Source organism: Chenopodium quinoa, unplaced genomic scaffold, assembly GCF_001683475.1.
Source record: "Chenopodium quinoa cultivar QQ74 unplaced genomic scaffold, ASM168347v1, whole genome shotgun sequence".
Taxonomy (NCBI): Eukaryota; Viridiplantae; Streptophyta; class Magnoliopsida; order Caryophyllales; family Amaranthaceae; genus Chenopodium; species Chenopodium quinoa.
Window position 1 is genome coordinate 71,907 of NW_018745587.1, and position 18,426 is coordinate 90,332.

Below are 18,426 nucleotides of genomic sequence, written 5' to 3' on the forward strand. Positions count from 1 at the left end.
GAGATGAAGATAAACCGAGAGATATAAAGGGGCAAAGGGGGAGGAGAGTGTGGGCGGGGGAAGGGACTAAGGAGAGAGAGATAAAGTGCAACCTATAATTTTCAAATCCTTTTAGAGGATGGAACAAGGATAAGAGGGATTGAGAATTTTCAAATCTATTTATAATTTTCAAAGTCTTTTAGAAAATGGAACAAGGACAAGTCATCTAATTAGTAACACATTTAACATAAAAGTTCAACATTATAGTAGAAACGTGATAGATTCATGAGTAAGTAGTTTTTTTCCTATGTTTGTACAACCATAGAGAAAGAAAGAGAGATAAAAAGATAAAGAGGGAGAGAGAAAAGAAGAGAAAGGAACTAGGAATAAGAAGGGTTGGAAGAGAGAGAGGGAGAGAGAGAGAGAGAGAAAGAAAGAGAGAGAGAGGGGGAGAGGGAGAAAAAGACAGAGACGAGAGAGAGAGAGAGAGAGAGAGAGAGAGAGAGAGAGAGAGAGAGATAGAGAGGGGCCAAGAGAGACAGAGAGGGCAGCCGAAAGACAGAGAGGGCAATTCCAAAGAGAAGGGGCAGGCCACGAAAAGAGAGAGAGGCTAAGAGAAAAAGAGCGAGAAAAATTGGGGAAGAGGAGCCGGGAGAAAAGAGAGAGAGGGATAAAATACAACTTATAATTTTCAAAGCCTTTTAGAGGATGGAACAAGGAAAAGAAGGATTGGGAATTTTCAAAGCCTTTTATAATTTTCAAAGCCTTTTAGAATGAAGATGGAACAAAGAAAAGTCATCTAATTAGTAGGACATTTAACATAAAAGTTCAACATTATGGTAGAATCGTGTTAGATTCATGAGTAAGTACCCTTTTTTTTTATATATTTGTACAACCATAGGGAGAGAAAGAGAGATATAAAGATAGAGGGGGAGAGAGAGAAGGAGATAAAGGAACCAGGAAATAGAAGGGTTGGAAGAGAAAGAGAGCGAGGGGCCGAGAGAGAGAAAGGGTAGCCGAAAGACAGAGAGGGCAATTCCAAAGAGTGAGGGGGTAGGTCAAGAAAAGAGAAAGAGGCCGGGAGTAAAAGAGCGAGAAAAATTTGGGGAGAGTAGTCGGGAGAAAAGAGATAGAGGGATAAAGTGCAACCTGTAATTTTGAAAGCCTTTTAGAAGATGGAACAAGGATAAATGTGATTGGGAACAAGGATAAAGGGGGAGAGGGAGAAGGAGAGAAAGGAACCGGGAAAAAGAAGGGTTGGAAGAGAAAGAGAGAGAGAGAGGGGGGCCGAGAAAGAGAGAGTGCAACCGAAAGGCAGAGGGCAATTCAAAAGAAAGAGGGGATAGGCTAGGAGAAGAATAAGGCCAAGAGGAAAAGAGAGAGAAAAATTGGGGGAGAGGAGTCGGGAGAAAAAGAGAGAGATAGAAAGAGGGGTTAGGAATGAGAGAGAGAGAGAGAGAAAGAGAGAGAGAGAGCAATAAAGAAAAAGTGTAGCCAAGAAAGAGAAAAAGATATATAGAGTGATAAAGAGAGAGCGAGATGGGTCGGTGGAAAAAGAAAGAAAGGGAGGTCAGGAGAAAGAGGGAGATAGAGATAAACCGAGAGATATAAAGGGGCAAAGGGGAGGAGAGTGTGGGCGGGGAAGGGACTCAGGGGAGAGGGATAAAGTGCAACCTATAATTTTCAAATCCTTTTAGAGGATGGAACAAAGATAAGAGGGATTGGGAATTTTCAAAGCTTTTTATAATTTTCAAAGTCTTTTAGAAGATGCAACAAGGACAAGTCATCTAATTAGTAGCACAATTAACATAAAAGTTAAACATTAAGGTAGAAACGGGTTAGATACATGAGTAAGTACTTTATTTATTTTTTATGTTTGTACAACCATACAGAGAGAAAGAGAGATATAAAGATAAAAGGGGAGAGAGAGAAGGAGAGAAAGGAATCGGGAAATAGTAGCTTTACCTCTGCTAGGGATAAGATAGGTCGTTAAGCTACTACCCTAATCAAATTAATCATTTATAATCCTAGACTACCCTAATACAAGTATAGGGGTACGTAAAGGGTCGAACCACTAAACACTCGTTCAACATCAAAATCACTAAGCAAGAGTAAGAAGGGAAATGTTTTTGTTGATTTTCTTGGATTAAGCACTAAGACTACAAATAAGCAAAGATAGAGATGAATAAACTTAAGAGAAAACAACGCTAGGGATACGGGGGTGTCAAACATGATTAGAAATAGGGGAACAATGATAGCTATCATGAAGAACATGCCAAAGAACACAAGATTCTACCTAAATAATTCATTCTCATGCAATCATCAAGGCAAACCAATGGAAGAGGTCTATACTAAATTGGATCATTCGCATGCATCCTGTTAGTTACAAGCAAAACAAGAGAATAAAGAAGCACAATCCATAAAGCTCCACTTTAACAACTCATTCTCATGCAATCATTAAAATAGAGGTGATCTTAATCTAGTTCAAATCATTTTCATGCATTTAAACTAGAGAGCAATCAAATAAAGTGCAACAATAATCTCAAGCTATCAAAAATCATATCTTCCATCAATATAAGGCATGTATTCAATCCAACCATCATCATTCATCCAATATTCAACACATATTTTCCACCCCCTTCCCCTAGCTAAGAAATTAGCCTAGAGAAGGGAGAACAAACATAATAGCAAGATTAGAAATAGACTCAAGAAACACAAAACAAAACATGATTAAGAACTATAAAAATAGTAATAACTAGATGAAATAATAGATTAATAGAAAGTAAGCAACTAAGAGGCAAATAAATAAAATAAAGAGAAAGGATAAGAGAATACTAAAGAGGAGATTAATGAAAGAGGAAAGCTTGAAAGGTTGCTAGATTGAAGATTAAACTTGATCAAAGTTGAATACAATAGAGGAAACTTGAGTCATAATCCACTTTCTCTCTCCAAGATTAGGGCTAATTGTTCATAAGATAAAAGATGATTACAAACTTGAATGAGGGAACTATTTATATGCATCATAAAAGACGGGAATAAAACACCAAGGAGAGCCCTCTAGCCATCAGCCGCGCCCTCTCCAATGTGGGTACGGAGTTGCTTAGCCCAGCAAACCGCGCCCGTGGCTCCTACGCCCGCGCCCGCGGCTGAAGAAAGGAGAGGCCTCTCCTGCTGAGGAGAGGCCGCGGCAAGACATCAGGGGAGCTGCCAACCTCGAGTAGCCGCGCCCGTGGCTCCAGGTGCCGCGCCCGCGGGCCAGTGAGGAGAGCCCTTTTCTGGGGCGCGGCGCAGCATCTCCCGAAAGTTGAGGCATCTTCAAGCTTGAACAACCGCGCCCGCGGCCTCTGACTCCGCGCCCGCGGCTTCTCCATTGCCATTGTGCCATCCTTGAGCATCATATTTCCTTTCCATAGCTCATCATGCATCCAAAGGTTCATCCAAACGGGCCAAAAACCTACAAAACAACAAAGAAACACTAGAAAAAAATAACCAACAAAAAGGGGAAAAAGGAAAGGAAACACGAGAAAGGAAAGGAGAAGGCAAAACTAAGGTAAAAATGCTTAAAAAGGCTCAAACAAGTGCAAATGAGGGGAGAATCCTTAGAGAAAAAGGATGGAAAAGTGGCATAAATGCCACTCATCAAAATCCCCCACACTTGCCTCTTGCTTGTCCTCAAGCAAGGAAAACTAAAACAAAAAGACACCACACACAACAAACATAACATGACAAAGATTAAGAAAATCAATCAAGTTTCATGGTGGGAAATGCTCCAATTGGACTCAAACATAGGGACATGCATCAAAGAATACTTACCTTTCTCAATTCAAAGAGGGGGAACACGTTCTAAGATGCTCATGGTTGAAGAAGACAAACCTAAGCTAAGCATAGAGAACTAATGATTTCATCCTCCGCCCTAGCCCCAACCAAGACGGTCCACGTTCTCTCCACTAGCTTCAAATCATCCCTTAGTTAGCTCCTCATGATTCCTCGAGGGAACCGGAAAAAGAAATTTTTATGTGGAATCATAAGGTCATCCCGACATCTCAACTATGCATACTCTCTCCATAGGGTTGAAATCTATCTCCCTCCACCGTTCTTTGACCACGCCCCTCTAAAGTCCAAGGGTCTTAACTAGGGTTGTAATGTCATGGCTAGGGGTCAAGGTTAGGAATCAATTTGAAAATTTTGGTGGCAATTCCTAAGTGAAGCATAAGAGTGGCCATCTCTCAAGAACATCCTAAGAATTGAACCTAGTCTCAAACTTACAACCTTTCAAAACAAACCACACAACATTACTTCATTCCTTTTCATTTCCTTCACACAATTTTTTTTTTTTTTTTTTTTTTTTTTTGCTTGGTTTTCATGAGTTTCAATTTTCTTGCCAAACCTTTTTGCATACTCTTTTCATGAATAATCTTTCAAAACCTTACTTGAACCAAATTACACAACTTTCTTGCTCAATTTCAACATTATCAAACTCGAACCTCACAAGCCAATGCTTCACTACTACAAGGGTTGGTAGAACATAGGCCGCTAGGTTTGTAATATGGCTAAGTCAAGAAAGGGGAAATAAGGCTCAAATTGGTTAGCAAGTGGGTGAATGCAAAAATGAAAACCAAATTTGTAGCAAAACACAAAGAAAACAAAAAAAAATGAGAAGAAATGCCCTCTTCCTCCTCTAGAGTTATATGGTCACGATCTTGGGAGCTAGACGCCAACACAAAGATTAAGATATGCATAGTTAAGGATCCTAAATGCCGCTCACAAGAATGATGAAGGCTAGAACAAATGACGCTGACACGGGATAAGAAATAAGCAAATACCAACCAAGGGAATCCTATCCACCATAGAGAGCAACACCATCTTACCACTTTCCCGTGAACTAGGGGTTCAAACGTCCTCAAAAGTTCTAAACCGGGCTACCTTAGCTTACAATGTGTCTAATTCAACCCTAAGCATTCTTAAACCGTGTAAACCCTCATCAACTAGGAAGGTAGGCATTCAAAGTCATGTCATCAAGTAGGCACACAAATCCACAAATCCAAATGAATGAGCAAATCCACATCAAAAATATTTCAACTTGTCATAGTCATGTTTGTCACACAAAAAAAAGAACAAGAAAAATACACAAGAAAGAGGAAGAAATTAAAAAGGTTCATAATCGAGGCATATAATCCAAGTAAATCTCAATCGTCATACAAGTGATCGTTGATAACAACATCAATGATCCCAGGTTCCATAGAACCAAAATCAATCCTCGAACTATTCAACTCTTCCTAAACTAAACCTAAACTAAGCACTCAAAGAAAAAAGAAAGAAAGGAAAAAGGAAAGGTCTCACCCAAATGTCTCTTAAAGAAAGATAAAGCAACCAAACCATTTACCAAAGCTCCAAAGCTCCAAATGTTTCTTCCATCGATCTTCAAAACTACAAAAGAGAGAGAGAAAAGAAAACAAAAGCAAACACTAGACAAAGAAAAAGAGTTAGCAAAACGGGGAAGAAAAACAAAAAGCTACAAACTTGGCCCATGGACAAAACTAACTACCAAAACCATCATTAAAGACATCATCATCATCATCTCATCATCATCATCAAAGACACTACCAAACAACAACAAGCTAAAACAATAAAGAAGCTAGACAACCCGACGCTTAACAACAAAATTACCCAACATAAGCTTTTCAAACATTCCCACGAGTCCTTGGTGCCTTCCCCCACACTTACTCAAAACTACTCCCTTTTGATTCAAACACCCCCCCACGCTAGATAAGAGCATCGTCCTCGATGCTTCACAAGCAAATAAAAACACAAGGGAGGGACCAAAAAGGGGGGAAACATGCATACCAAGGAGGGGACTAGTGGCCACTAGGGCCGTCACCATCATCCCTAGGGGGGTACGAGGGGGGCCATGAGGCTCCCACCCTCAGGTGTAACCGGGGGGAAACCCATAGTGACCTCTTACAAGGTCAAGCTGAGAGGGGGTCAACTAGTCAAAAGGCTCGGGTTGCACATAAAGTGCGGGGTGATCGGGGTGAACATAGTGGTAGCTAGGGTCACCCCTATAGTCACTCCCACCCGAGACTCGGTAATCATAGTGACCGGACTCGTCGGGAAAGTTACGCCTAGGCACATCGGGGTTCTCAACACCCTGCCAGAAGGGGTACGTAGGGAGGTTGTCACCATTCCATGAAGCCACGGGCCCTTGTTGGGCCGGTGTATAAGGATAGTTGATCGGAGGGGTGACCTCCCCCCTATGCACACTCAAATCATATAAGGCGTTAGTTTGAAAAGCATTATGTTGGTAGGAAGCGTACATACCTTGCATGCAAAGTTGCATGTTCTCCATTTGAGCTCTCATGCTCGCCATGTCTTGTTGGAAGTCGGGTTGTTGTTGTTGTTGTTGCCTTCTTCTTCTCCCATGTTGTTGTTGTTGTTGTTGTTCCTCTACTTCATCCTCCTCTTCTCCTTTAATTCCTATCTCCTCATCCTCCTCAAACACCTTCTCCAAATCCACCGCTACATTGTTGGGGAGGACACCCGAGTCCTTCCTCACCCACCAAGGGTGTTGAGCTCCCTCTCTTGTGTGGGAGGTGTACTCCGGCCTTGGGAGGAAACAATGGTGCTTGCGGGATACAAGGAGACTCCAAATTCCCTTAATCCCTTTGATACCCTTGATGAACTGCATTGTCTTGAGTTGCTTCTCATCAAGCAATATATCGCTCCCATCCCCTTTCCCTACTATGGTGCATGATCGCAACTTCTCCTCATGGCCACACTTTATGGCCAACCTAGTCACCATAGCTCCACAATGAATCTCCCCTCTCTTGCTTCCCGAGACAATGGCCTCGATGCATTGGGTGAAGATGAATCCCAAGTTAACTCTATGCCCAAAATCCGGCCTTGATGCAAGCCAAAGAATCCGAATTTCTTCTAAAGTTATCTTCCCCAAGTCTTGTTTGTTGAAGACCATGTACCCAAGTATACGGTGAAGCAATCTCAAAGCGGGGTGCATGATCTCACTAGCCAAAGAATACTTTGCATCAAAATCGTTGTTTCGGGAGATTCGTTTCCACCATCGTCGGGGGTTGTAGTCCGGGAGTTGGACATATTCGGGTAAGAGGATGTCGGCATTGGGGTTGAGGCCGAGGTATTCATTGAATTTGTGGAGGGACATTGTCTCTTTCTTGTTAAAGAGTTGGAAGGAAACGGAGATGTTGTTGTTTCCGGAGGTGTATTTCTCAAAAGAGGCGAGAAACTCTAGGGTGGGCTCTCGGTATGTGTTGTAGGCCCTTGAGACAAATTCATTTAGTCCAAGATTGTTGAAAAAGAACCAACAATCTTCATCAATGCCAAGTTGGGTAGTTATGGGTTGATGGTAGTGTTTGGTGGGAAGGAGTTTTCTTGATTGGAGGGCATCGAAGTTGGCTTTATGGTTTCTATTAGAAATTTGGTTGGAGGCAAAGGTGGTGGGGGTTCCACATTTTGAGGGGTTTGTGAAGATGAACCTTGTGGCTCCTTTCCACTCTTTCTCTTTCTCTTCTTAGAGCTAGTTCCAACCTCCATTTTTTTCTTCTTCTCAAGAAATAACACAAATACCTTACTCCAAATCAACTAACCACCACAAGTAACACCAAGCAACCACCACAAGTATCACCAAGCAACCACCACAAGCAATATACTTCACAAGGCAACACAAATTAACCAAGAACACAACAAATATTTCCAACAACAACTCACAAAAACAAATCAACCAAGAGTTAGAACAATACTAACAACAAAATTCACCAAATCAAACATGAAAAATCTCCCAACAAAAATCACAAAAATTAATCATGAAATTCATCCAAAATTGCATAAGAGTTCAATAAAAACTAGAAAGGAGAAGATTATACCAACAATGAAGCTAAGAATCACCTCCAACTAGCCTCCAAGAACATGAACTCCAATGGTGCTTCAAGGAGAAACAATGGTGGAAATTCAATTTTTTTGGATTTTTGATGATGGAGAATGAAAATTGTTGATGAATTTGATGTTTTGTGAAGGAATTTTGTGGAATTTGGGATGAATTTGATGATTTTGTTGGAGTTAGGGTTGGGGTTTTTGGGGTTTTTTAGAGAGAGAGTGAGTGAGAGAGTAAGTTTGATGCGAAAATTATGAAAGAAGGGGGGCTCGGCTGCTGTATTAATCTCGCGAAGTATGTTGTAGAACCCAGCGGGCCGCGCCCGCGGAAACAGGGCCGCGCCCGCGGGTCCTGAACAGCCGCGCCCGCGGCTCTGATGGCCGCGCCTTCTCCACGGGCGCGGCTAGGCATCTCCCGAAAGTTTTTAGCTTCTTGATCTTCCTGAGCCGCGCCCTCTCCTTCATAAGCCGCGCCCGCGGGTTCCTGGAGAGGGCTCTCCTTGGGCGCGGCTTCACACCTTCATTGCACATTGAATTGCTTTTCTTCTTCCTCTCTTAATTCGAACTTAGCTCAATAATCACCATCATATGGCCTCCAATTCCAAACCATACATGCACCATGGGGGCAAGTACCTACAAATAAAAATCAAAAACCATAAGACAAAAGACAAAACAACCAAACCGACCACAAGAAAGAAAAATAGAGAAGAAAAGAGTTAGGAACTCGGGTTGCCTCCCGAGAAGCGCTTTTTTATGAGGTCACTAGCTTGACCATGAGAAAAATTCATTCAAAGGGGTGGCTTAGGACCCAAAGGATCAAGCTTTAGACATTCGATTAGACCAACTTCTTCTTTGCAAAAATAATGCTTCAAACAATGACCATTGACCATGAACTTGTTCCCATCCACATCTAACTCAAAAGAACCATAAGGAGTAGTCTTCGATACCACAAAAGGCCCCGACCACTTGGACTTGAGTTTACCCGGAAACAAGCGAAGCCTTGAGTTGAAGAGCAAAACCTTATCTCCAACCTTAAAGCTCTTGTTTCGAATATGTTGGTCATGCCACTTCTTGGTCTTCTCCTTATACATTCTTGAGCTCTCATAAGCATCATCTCTAAGCTCTTCAAGTTCATTGAGCTTCAACAATCTCTTCTCACCGGCCAAAGACAAATCCATATTGAGTTCTTTGATAGCCCACCAAGCTTTATACTCCAACTCAACCGGCAAGTGACAAGCCTTTCCATAGACCAACCTATAAGGGGTTGTGCCGATTGGAGTCTTGTACGCCGTCCTAAGAGCCCAAAGTGTGTCATCAAGCTTGAGAGACCAATCTTTCCTTGATTTGTTCACCATCCTCTCAAGTAGATTCTTGATTTCACGATTCGAGACCTCCACTTGGCCTTGAGTTTGAGGATGGTAAGGTAGACTAACCTTATGATGAACCCCATATTTCTTAAGAAGAGCCTCCAATTGCTTCTTGGCAAAATGAGAACCTCCATCACTAATTAGAACTCTTGGGACCCCAAATCTAGGAAAAATGATCTTCTTAAGAAGCTTAAGCACAACCTTGTGATCATTGGTAGGAGAGGGTATAGCTTCAATCCATTTTGTCACATAATCAACCGCTACCAAGATATATAGGTTCCCACATGAAGAAACGAAAGGCCCCATAAAATCCACCCCCCAAACATCAAAGGGCTCAACTTCTAAAACACTTTGTTGGGGCATTTCGTCCCTCTTGGTAATGCCGCCACTTCTTTGACATCTATCACATTGCGCAACGAATTTGTGGGCGTCTCTATGAATTGTCGGCCACCACAATAAAGATTGAGAGATTTTTGCCACTGTTTTGTCAACACCACCATGTCCTCCACATAGTAGTGAGTGGCAGTGCTCAAGAACACCTTCAATTTCATGATCTGGAACACACTTCCGAAAAAGGCCATCTCCACATTGCTTGAATAAGTATGGGTCATTCCAAAAGTACCTCCTCACTTCCTTGAAAAACCTCTTCTTTTGTTGAGAAGAAAACTCCGGGGGGAACGACTCCACAAGCAAGATAGTTGGCTATATCCGCGTACCAAGGGCTAGAAGTTGACACCATAGCCATGAGAGTCTCGAATCCTATCTCATTATTAATTGGTACATCCTCCTTGTTCTCAAAAGATAGCCTAGACAAATGATCCGCAACATAGTTCTCCGCTCCCTTTTTGTCCCTCATTTCCATGTGAAAGTCTTGGAGAGAGAGAACCCAACAGATCAAGCGAGGCTTTGCTTCTTTCTTGGTCATGAGATATCGCACCGCGATGTGATCCGCGTACACAATAACCTTTGAGCATATAAGATAGGACCGAAACTTATCAAATGCAAACACCACCGCTAGCATCTCTTTTTCCGTTGTTGTATAATTCTTTTGAGCCTCATCGAGAGTCCTACTTGCATAGTAGATGACACATGATTTTCCTTCTTTCTTTTGACCAAGAACGACACCTACTGCAAAATCACTAGCATCGCACATTAGCTCAAAAGGCAAGCTCCAATCCGGAGCTTGCACAATGGGAGAAGAAATGAGAGCTTCCTTGAGCTTATGAAATGCCTCAAGGCAAGCCTCATTGAAGCTAAAAACAACATCCTGAGTAATTCGGTCAAAGGTTTGGCGATTGATGAAAAATCTTTGATAAACCTCCGGTAAAAACCGGCATGCCCAAGAAAATCTCGTACTCCCGTGATAGAAGTAGGAGGGGGAAACTTTTCAATCACCGAAACTTTGGCCGGATCAACTTCAATGCCATTTTTTGAAACCTTATGGCCGAGGACAATGCTCTCCTCGACCATAAAATGGCACTTTTCCCAATTTAAAATCAAACTCGTCTCTTGACAACTTTTCAAAACTTTTTCAAGGTTAAAAAGACAAGTGTCAAAAGACGAGCCACCAACACTAAAATCGTCCATGAAAACTTCAATTTCTTTTTCAAGCATTTCGGAGAAAATGGAGGTCATGCATCTTTGAAAAGTAGAGGGAGCATTGCATAATCCGAATGGCATTCTTCGGTATGCAAATGTCCCATATGGACATGTGAAAGTAGTTTTCTCTTGATCACTTGGATGGATAGGGATTTGGAAAAATCCGGATTACCCATCCAAGAAACAAAAGAAAGCATGGTGAGAAAGTCTTTCAAGCATTTGGTCCATGAAAGGGAGAGGAAAATGATCTTTCTTTGTATTTTTGTTCAATCTCCTATAATCAATACACATTCTCCACCTGGTCACCGTCCGGGTGGAGATTTCCTCTCCCCTTTCATCCTTGATTATGGTCATTCCACCCTTCTTTGGGACTACATGAACCGGGCTAACCCACTTGCTATCGAAGATAGCATAGATGATGCCCGCCTCACGTAGTTTCAAAATTTCTTTCTTGACAACCTCTTGGAGGTTGGGGTTCAACCTCCTTTGAGGTTCAATGGAGGTGGAATGATCATCTTCAAGATGAATACGATGCATGCATAAAGAAGGGCTAATACCCTTGATATCATCAATGCTATACCCTATCACATCTTTATATTTTCTCAAAACATCAAGCAACTTTTCCAAATCAAGTCCATCAAGGGTAGCATTGACAATAATGGGGTATTTTTCCTCCTTATCAAGATAAGCATATTTCAAAGAAGGGGGAAGGGGCTTGAGTTCTACCTTGGGAGGAGGCTTAGAGCTCTCCTCCAATTTCTCCTCCCTTGATTCAAGCTCAATCTCGCCTTGTTGTTCAACTTCCTCTTTTGAGGATTCCTCCATTGCCATGACAAATTCTTTGGCCTCTTGAGAGTGGAACTCTTCTTTGCATGTAAGAGCTTCCACCATTGGATCTTGAGGCTTTATCATGACTCTCCCTAAGCGGTCCAACTCCTCATTCACAACATCAACCCTATAGCACTTTTCAACCATGGGGGTCTTGAGCAACTTAGAAAATTCAAAAACTATCTTCTAATCGGCCACTTCACATGTGATGGTATTGTTCTTGCAATTTATGACCGTCCCCAAAGTTTTAAGAGCTTCACGACCCAAGATCAAGGGAGTGTCCACATCCTCCTCCATGTCCATCACTACAAAGTCACAAGGCACATAGATGTGTCCCACTTGAATTGGAACATCCTCAAGTTCTCCACAAGGAAATTTTACCGACCGATCGGCTAGTTGAATTGTCTTCCTTGTAGGGATAATCTCAATATTGAGTTTTTGAGAAATGGATAGAGGGATTAGACTAACACTCGCTCCAAGATCGGCCAATGCACCCCTAGCTTCCATGTTCCCAATTTTCACCGGCAAAGTGAAACTCCCCGGGTATTTTTCCTTCTTGGGCATCTTATGTTGGACAAGAGCACTCACTTGATGTGTAAGGGTGATAAGCTCATCATTGAGCTTCCTTTTGTTGGTGAGGATTTCCTTGAGGAACTTAGAGTAAGATGGCATTTGTGTCACAACTTCAATAAATGGGAGATTAATGTGCAAATTCTTCATCACACTAAGGAACTTTGCAAACTTGTCATTCAATTTCCTCTCCGCAAGTCTACTTGGAAAAGGAACCTGAGTAGGGGATTTTTATCCACCAATCACCGTCTGACAAGTGGACCAACCAGGTTCCGCCACGTGTCCTTCACGTAGGCCAATAGGAGCCTGCCACGTGTCAATCACAGATACGTCCTCTACGGACCAATTGAGACACGACACGTGTTCACCCATGCCAAGTGGGAAAATCGGCCAACAAGGCCCAATCCTGTTTACAGGCCCAGTCAGCCCTAGGTTTACCCTAAACCTAGAGAGTGGCACGCTTCCCGAGGTTATAAATACCCCTCTTAATCCTCATTAAGAGGGGGAGAACTCGAAACAACACACGGATTACACATTAAACACTCTCACCTAGAGAGACCAAATCACCTTAATTTCCGCATTAATCACTCCTTAAACAGTTACTAACTTGACCGTTAGAGGCGGAGCTCCTACCACAAGGAGTCTTTGTTGTTTTGCAGGTACAGGCGTCCGGTTCCAGTCTCGGTATTGTAACTCTCTCGCAGGACATCAGAAAACCCCGAAACATTTTGGCGTCGTCTGTGGGGAGAGTACTTCTGAGATGGCATCCACGTTTGTACCGACTTTTGAAGAGAGGCGTCCCCTAGACGACCCTCAAGTCCAGTCGGACCATGATACTGACAATGAACTTGAAGTTGAAGCTCACACAGCTCCAGACGGGACCCTAAGGGCCCGACGTACCCGTCAGACCGAAAGGAGGGAACGGGAACATTTTCAACCTGTAAGCGAGCCAACAGGCGCACCGTCTGTTCGGCAGCAGGCGACTAATGGGTCTGCTCCCATCACAAGGAACGAACTCATGACCTTCATGAGGGACTTCAAGGGAGAAATTCAAGAGTTGCTTAATAAGAAGCCTGTTCCGGCCAAGGAACAGTCGGCTAAGAAACCTTCCACCTCAGGTAAGAGGAAGCCGGTTCAAGGGCGAGAGGGAACTCCTCATCCTAAATCCAGGAAGTGGGAGCCGCCTGCCCTTGACCTCACAAAATACCGTTTTCCTACTCCAGGAAATAGGAAACCTGTTCGTCACATTCAGGCGGACGGGTCGAAGAAAACATACACAGACGCTCGTCTGCTGTTAGAACAGAAGAAGAGTGACCGACTGTCAGAGTCGGCCTCTACTTCAAATTTCCAAGAAAGTCTGCGAAATACCTCGATGAGGCATACCCAGTCGTATCATGAGAGTCAGTCAGGCGGCACCTCCCGTCAGTCAGGCTTTCATAGCGACCAGGCGGTACCAAACTTACCGTTTGTACCACACCAACATTATTTTATGCAGCCACCTCCGTTTGGTGGACACACAGCTAAAAATGTCCAACCTTTGGACTGGCAGCTACGGTTGCTTAGACTTGGTGAACAGCCGTCGGCCTTCTCCAAGGAAATCACTGAAGCCGCTCAGCCGGCCAAAGTGAAAAATGTGTTAGTAGGCGCCTATGATGGCACTACTAACCCAGAAGATCATCTGATGGCATTCTCCAACCTAATGTACCTTCAAGGGTTGGATGATCCCACTTGGTGCAAGTGTTTTCCAGCGACTCTCAAAGGAATTGCACAGCAATGGTTCGGCAACCTGCCGACTGGTTGTGTAAACAACTTCAGAACGCTTGCTTACTTGTTCACCTCCAACTTCGCCATGAACATTCCTGCGAAGAAGACGACCCTTGATTTGGGAACAATTCAGCAGGGTGAGAAGGAGGGGCTTCGATCCTACATCAGGCGGTTTAACCTGATGAGAATACAGATTCAAGGGTTACCGGATGAGGTAGCTTATACTGACTTTTTCAGGGGTCTCAAAGACGGGTCGACCTTCAAAATTTGATCTGGTTCGAAAGAGGGTGGAGACTCTTCAGGAGGCCTTGATTGAAGCAGAAGCCTATATACAGGCAACTGATCTTTGTAGTACAGTGAAACAAGGCGACAAAAAGTTCGACAAAAAAGAAGGACGACAGATACAGTCGTCAAGCAAAGATAAGAAGAGAAAAGAGGTCTGGGCGGCTGATTCCTCTAAACAGCCGGCCCAGAAGAAGAAAAAAGAATTCAAACCATACTCCCCAAAGTATGCGTTTAACAAGGATAGCCAAGCTATCCTAAAGGAAATCAAGGGACGGATCTCTATTGAGAAGCCGGTCCCCATGAAGGGTTCTGCAAGCAACCGGAACCAAGACAAATTCTGTGATTATCATGAAGATGTTGGTCATCACACCAACGAATGCATCAGTCTCATGCGGTATCTAGACCGCCTGGCTGAGCAAGGTGATCTTGACTCCTTTGTCAAGAAATCCACGGGGAGCACTTCCTCGAAAAAACAGTCGGCCAAAAAGAATCAACAGGCCGACAGCTCTGATACAGATGATGCAGTCGTCTACACTATTGCAGGCGGCTTCGCAGGAGGAGGCCCCACTATTAGGGGCAACAAAGACAATATCAGGCGGCTAGATGTAAATTCTGTTCACCCAGAACGGCCCTCCAAAAATTCATTTCCTGAGATTGTCATTACTGAGGAAGATCTAGGAGGGGTCAGGGGGCCGCATGACGACCCTATCGTCATTGAATGTAAAGTGGCCAACCAGAGAGTTGGCCGAATCCTCATAGATACCGGAAGCTCCTCAGATCTTATCAGTAGCAAATGCCTGTCAAAATTGAAATACAAGACTGATTGCATACATCCGGCCTCCCATCCTTTAGTAGGGTTTGGAGGGGGAGTCGTCCACCCTGTAGGACGAGTAGATTTACCCATCCGCTTGGGTGAAAAAGGGGAAGGACGACACATGGTAGTCCGGTTCCTGGTGGTAGAAGAACTCTCGGCCTACAACATGATTCTGGGACGACCAACCCTAAATAATTCCAAGGCTGTAATAATCCCATCTCTTATGTTGCTCAAGTTTGAGAGGGATAATGGAACAGTCGGCTCCCTAAGGGGAGATCAGAGGATGGCCCGAGAGTGCTATCTCTCGGATGTCAAGCCCACTGTTATGGCCGCTGGGTCCAGTGGAGGAAAAACTGACCTTGACAATGTCAAGGATAATGCGCCTGTTCAAGAAGCAGGCGGCAAGAAAAGAAAGGCATCCCAGATGGGGGCCGCAAGAAAAGATAAAAAATAGCAATCATTGGCAAAGGAGCGGTCGGATGAATTCCGCCCTCAGCCGGCCGGTGAGCATACGGACCTGATCTTAGATGTCTCACGTCCTGACAGAACAGTTAAAGTTGGGACGACTGCTCTAGGGGTCCTAGGTGACGACTTTCACAATCTGTTGAAAGAATACAAGGACATCTTTGCATTCGAAGTCCATGAAATGCCAGGCATTATTCCTGAGCTGGCGGTACATAAACTGGCTGTGGATCCAAAAAAGAAGCCGGTAAGGCAGAAGAAGCGGAACTATGGCGAAGAAAGAAGTCAGGCGGCAGCTGCCGAAGTTAAAAAATTACTTGATGCAGGGTTCATTCGGCAATGTTACTTCCCAGACTGGGTTGCAAATGTTGTGCTTGTTAAAAAGCCGAATGGTACCTGGCGAATGTGTGTAGAATACACAGACTTGAACAAGGCGTGCCCAAAAGACAGTTACCCTCTGCCTAAAATTGACAACCTGGTCGACTCAACAGCCGGCCATGCTTTGATGAGTTTCATGGACGCCTACTCTGGTTTCCATCAAATCCCTTTATGGAAGAAGGATCAGGAGAAGACGGCCTTCGTCACTGATCAAGGGTTATACTGTTACACGGTCATGCCGTTTGGTCTTAAGAATGCCCCGGCCACCTTCCAACGAATGATAAACACTGTGTTCTTTGATCAGATTGGGAGAAATGTCGAGGCATATATTGATGATATGATTGTCAAGTCTAAACTTCAGACAGATCATCTGTCGGACCTTCGAGAAACTTTCGCCACACTCAGGCGGCACCATGTCATGCTCAATCCCAAGAAATGTGTCTTTGGAGTTGAGTCTGGGAAATTTCTCGGATTTCTCATTAATCAGAGAGGAATAGAGGCGAACCCTGAGAAGGTGCAGGCGGTCATCAACATGCAGTCGCCTCGTACCATCCGAGAGGTTCAGAAGTTAACAGGTTGTCTGGCGGCCTTGGGAAGATTTCTAAGTCGATCAGGCGACAAATGCCTATACTTTTTCCAGGCAATTAAGAAAAAGGCAAGGTTTGAATGGGGGCCGGATGCTGAGGCGGCCTTCCAGAAATTGAAAGTTCATTTGCATTCCTTGCCGAGGCTAGTCAGCCCTTTGCCCAAAGAACTACTCTACATGTACCTGGCTGTCTCTGATCATGCGTTAAGTGTTGTTCTTCTTGCTGAAAGAGACAGCTGTCAGCTCCCGGTCTACTTTGTCAACCATGTGCTGAAAAATGCCGAGTTGAGGTATCCTTTAGTAGAGAAATTTGGTCTTGCACTCTTCATGGCTGTTAAAAAATTAAAGCCCTACTTTTTGGCGCATGCAGTCGTCGTGTATACAGATCAACCGATCAAGCGGCCACTGACCACCATGGAGTCGTCAGGCCGAATGATCAAATGGGCCATAGAAATATAGAGCCTCGAAGTTACCTTCGAGCCTAGAAAAGCAGTGAAGGGGCAAGCCTTTGCTGACTTTATTGTTGAGATGACTCGTCCCCCTGACTCTCAAGTTCCAGATCAAGTCTGGAAGGTATATGTGGATGGAAGCTCTACTTTAAATGGTTGTGGAGCAGGCGTCATATGTCAGTCGCCAGAGGGTGACAGGTACGAGTATGCTCTACGCTTCAGTTTTCAGGCTTCAAATAATGAGGCAGAATATGAAGCTTTACTAGCCGGAATCCGCATGTGCAAGGCGGCAGGGGCAAGAAAAATAGACGCCTGTTCCGATTCACAATTAATAGTGAGTCAGTACAATGGCGAATACGAAGCGACCCATCCGGCCATGATCAAGTATTTACAGGCGGTCCGTCGAGCAGTCGGCTCCCTTGAGGATTTCCATCTGGTCCAAGTACCGAGATCAGAGAATAACCAAGCGGATGCACTTTCAAAATTAGCATCATCCGCCTCCTGTGATACTCCTCGAACCGTTTTTTGGGAAGTAGTGGAGAAGAGAAGCATTGAGGGAGACCCTATTGGAATCTTAGACAGAAGCTCAACCTGGATGGATCCAATCAGGGCATATCTGACAAATGGTACCCTGCCGGATGATCATCAACAGGCGGCAGTGCTGAAAAGACGAGCCACCAATTTTGAAATGATAAAGGGAGAACTTCACAAAAGGGGGTACCTTCAACCCTTCTTAAAGTGTGTTACTCCAGAAAAGGGGCGAGAGATACTAGACGATCTTCACTCTGGTTATTGTGCTTCACATATAGGCGGAAGGACGCTTGCTCGACGGGCAAGACGGCAGGGCTACTTTTGGCCTACCTTAGAAGCAGATGCTATGGAGATGGTGAAAAAATGTGATAAGTGTCAAAGGTTTGGCAAACTAATTCACCGTCCGGCTACTGACCTCACCACCATTCATAGCCCCCTACCGTTTGCTAAGTGGGGCATGGATATTCTGGGTCCATATACGCCTGCTACTGGCGGAAGAAGGTACATACTTGTTGCCGTCGACTACTTCACTAAATGGGTAGAGGCGGAGGCTGTTAAGGGAATCAAGACGAAGGATGTAATTTCATTCATTTGGAGAAATGTCATCACTCGGTTCGGGGTTCCCATGTCTATGGTTTTTGATAATGGTCCCCAATTTGAGACGCATGTTCTCAAAAGCTGGTTGGGTGACCAAGGAATTGCACACTGCTTTGCATCTGTCGGCCGTCCACAAGCAAACGGCCAGGTAGAAGCCTTTAATAAAATTATCTCAGACGGTCTGAGGAAAAAGATTGAACGAGCAGGCGGCCTATGGGCGGATGAACTACCACATGTTCTCTGGGCCATTAGGACGACTGAAAAAGGGGCGACTGGAGAAACTCCATTCCTCCTAACTTATGGTGCGGAAGCTGTTCT

General features: G+C 44.1%; 1 protein-coding gene across 1 annotated transcript; it reads right to left on the reverse strand.

The window, feature by feature from the left end:
* Positions 1-11,858: 11,858 nt before the first annotated feature.
* On the reverse strand, positions 11,859-12,344 carry LOC110716511. The gene has a single exon (XM_021895145.1). The coding sequence runs from the start codon at positions 12,342-12,344 to the stop codon at positions 11,859-11,861; it is 486 nt and encodes a 161-aa protein (XP_021750837.1).
* Between the last annotated feature and the right edge of the window lie 6,082 nt (positions 12,345-18,426).

Excerpts from the sequence above, each read along its gene's own strand:
- LOC110716511 (XM_021895145.1), bottom strand. The coding sequence starts at position 12,344 with ATGCCATCTTACTCTAAGTTCCTCAAGGAAATCCTCACCAACAAAAGG.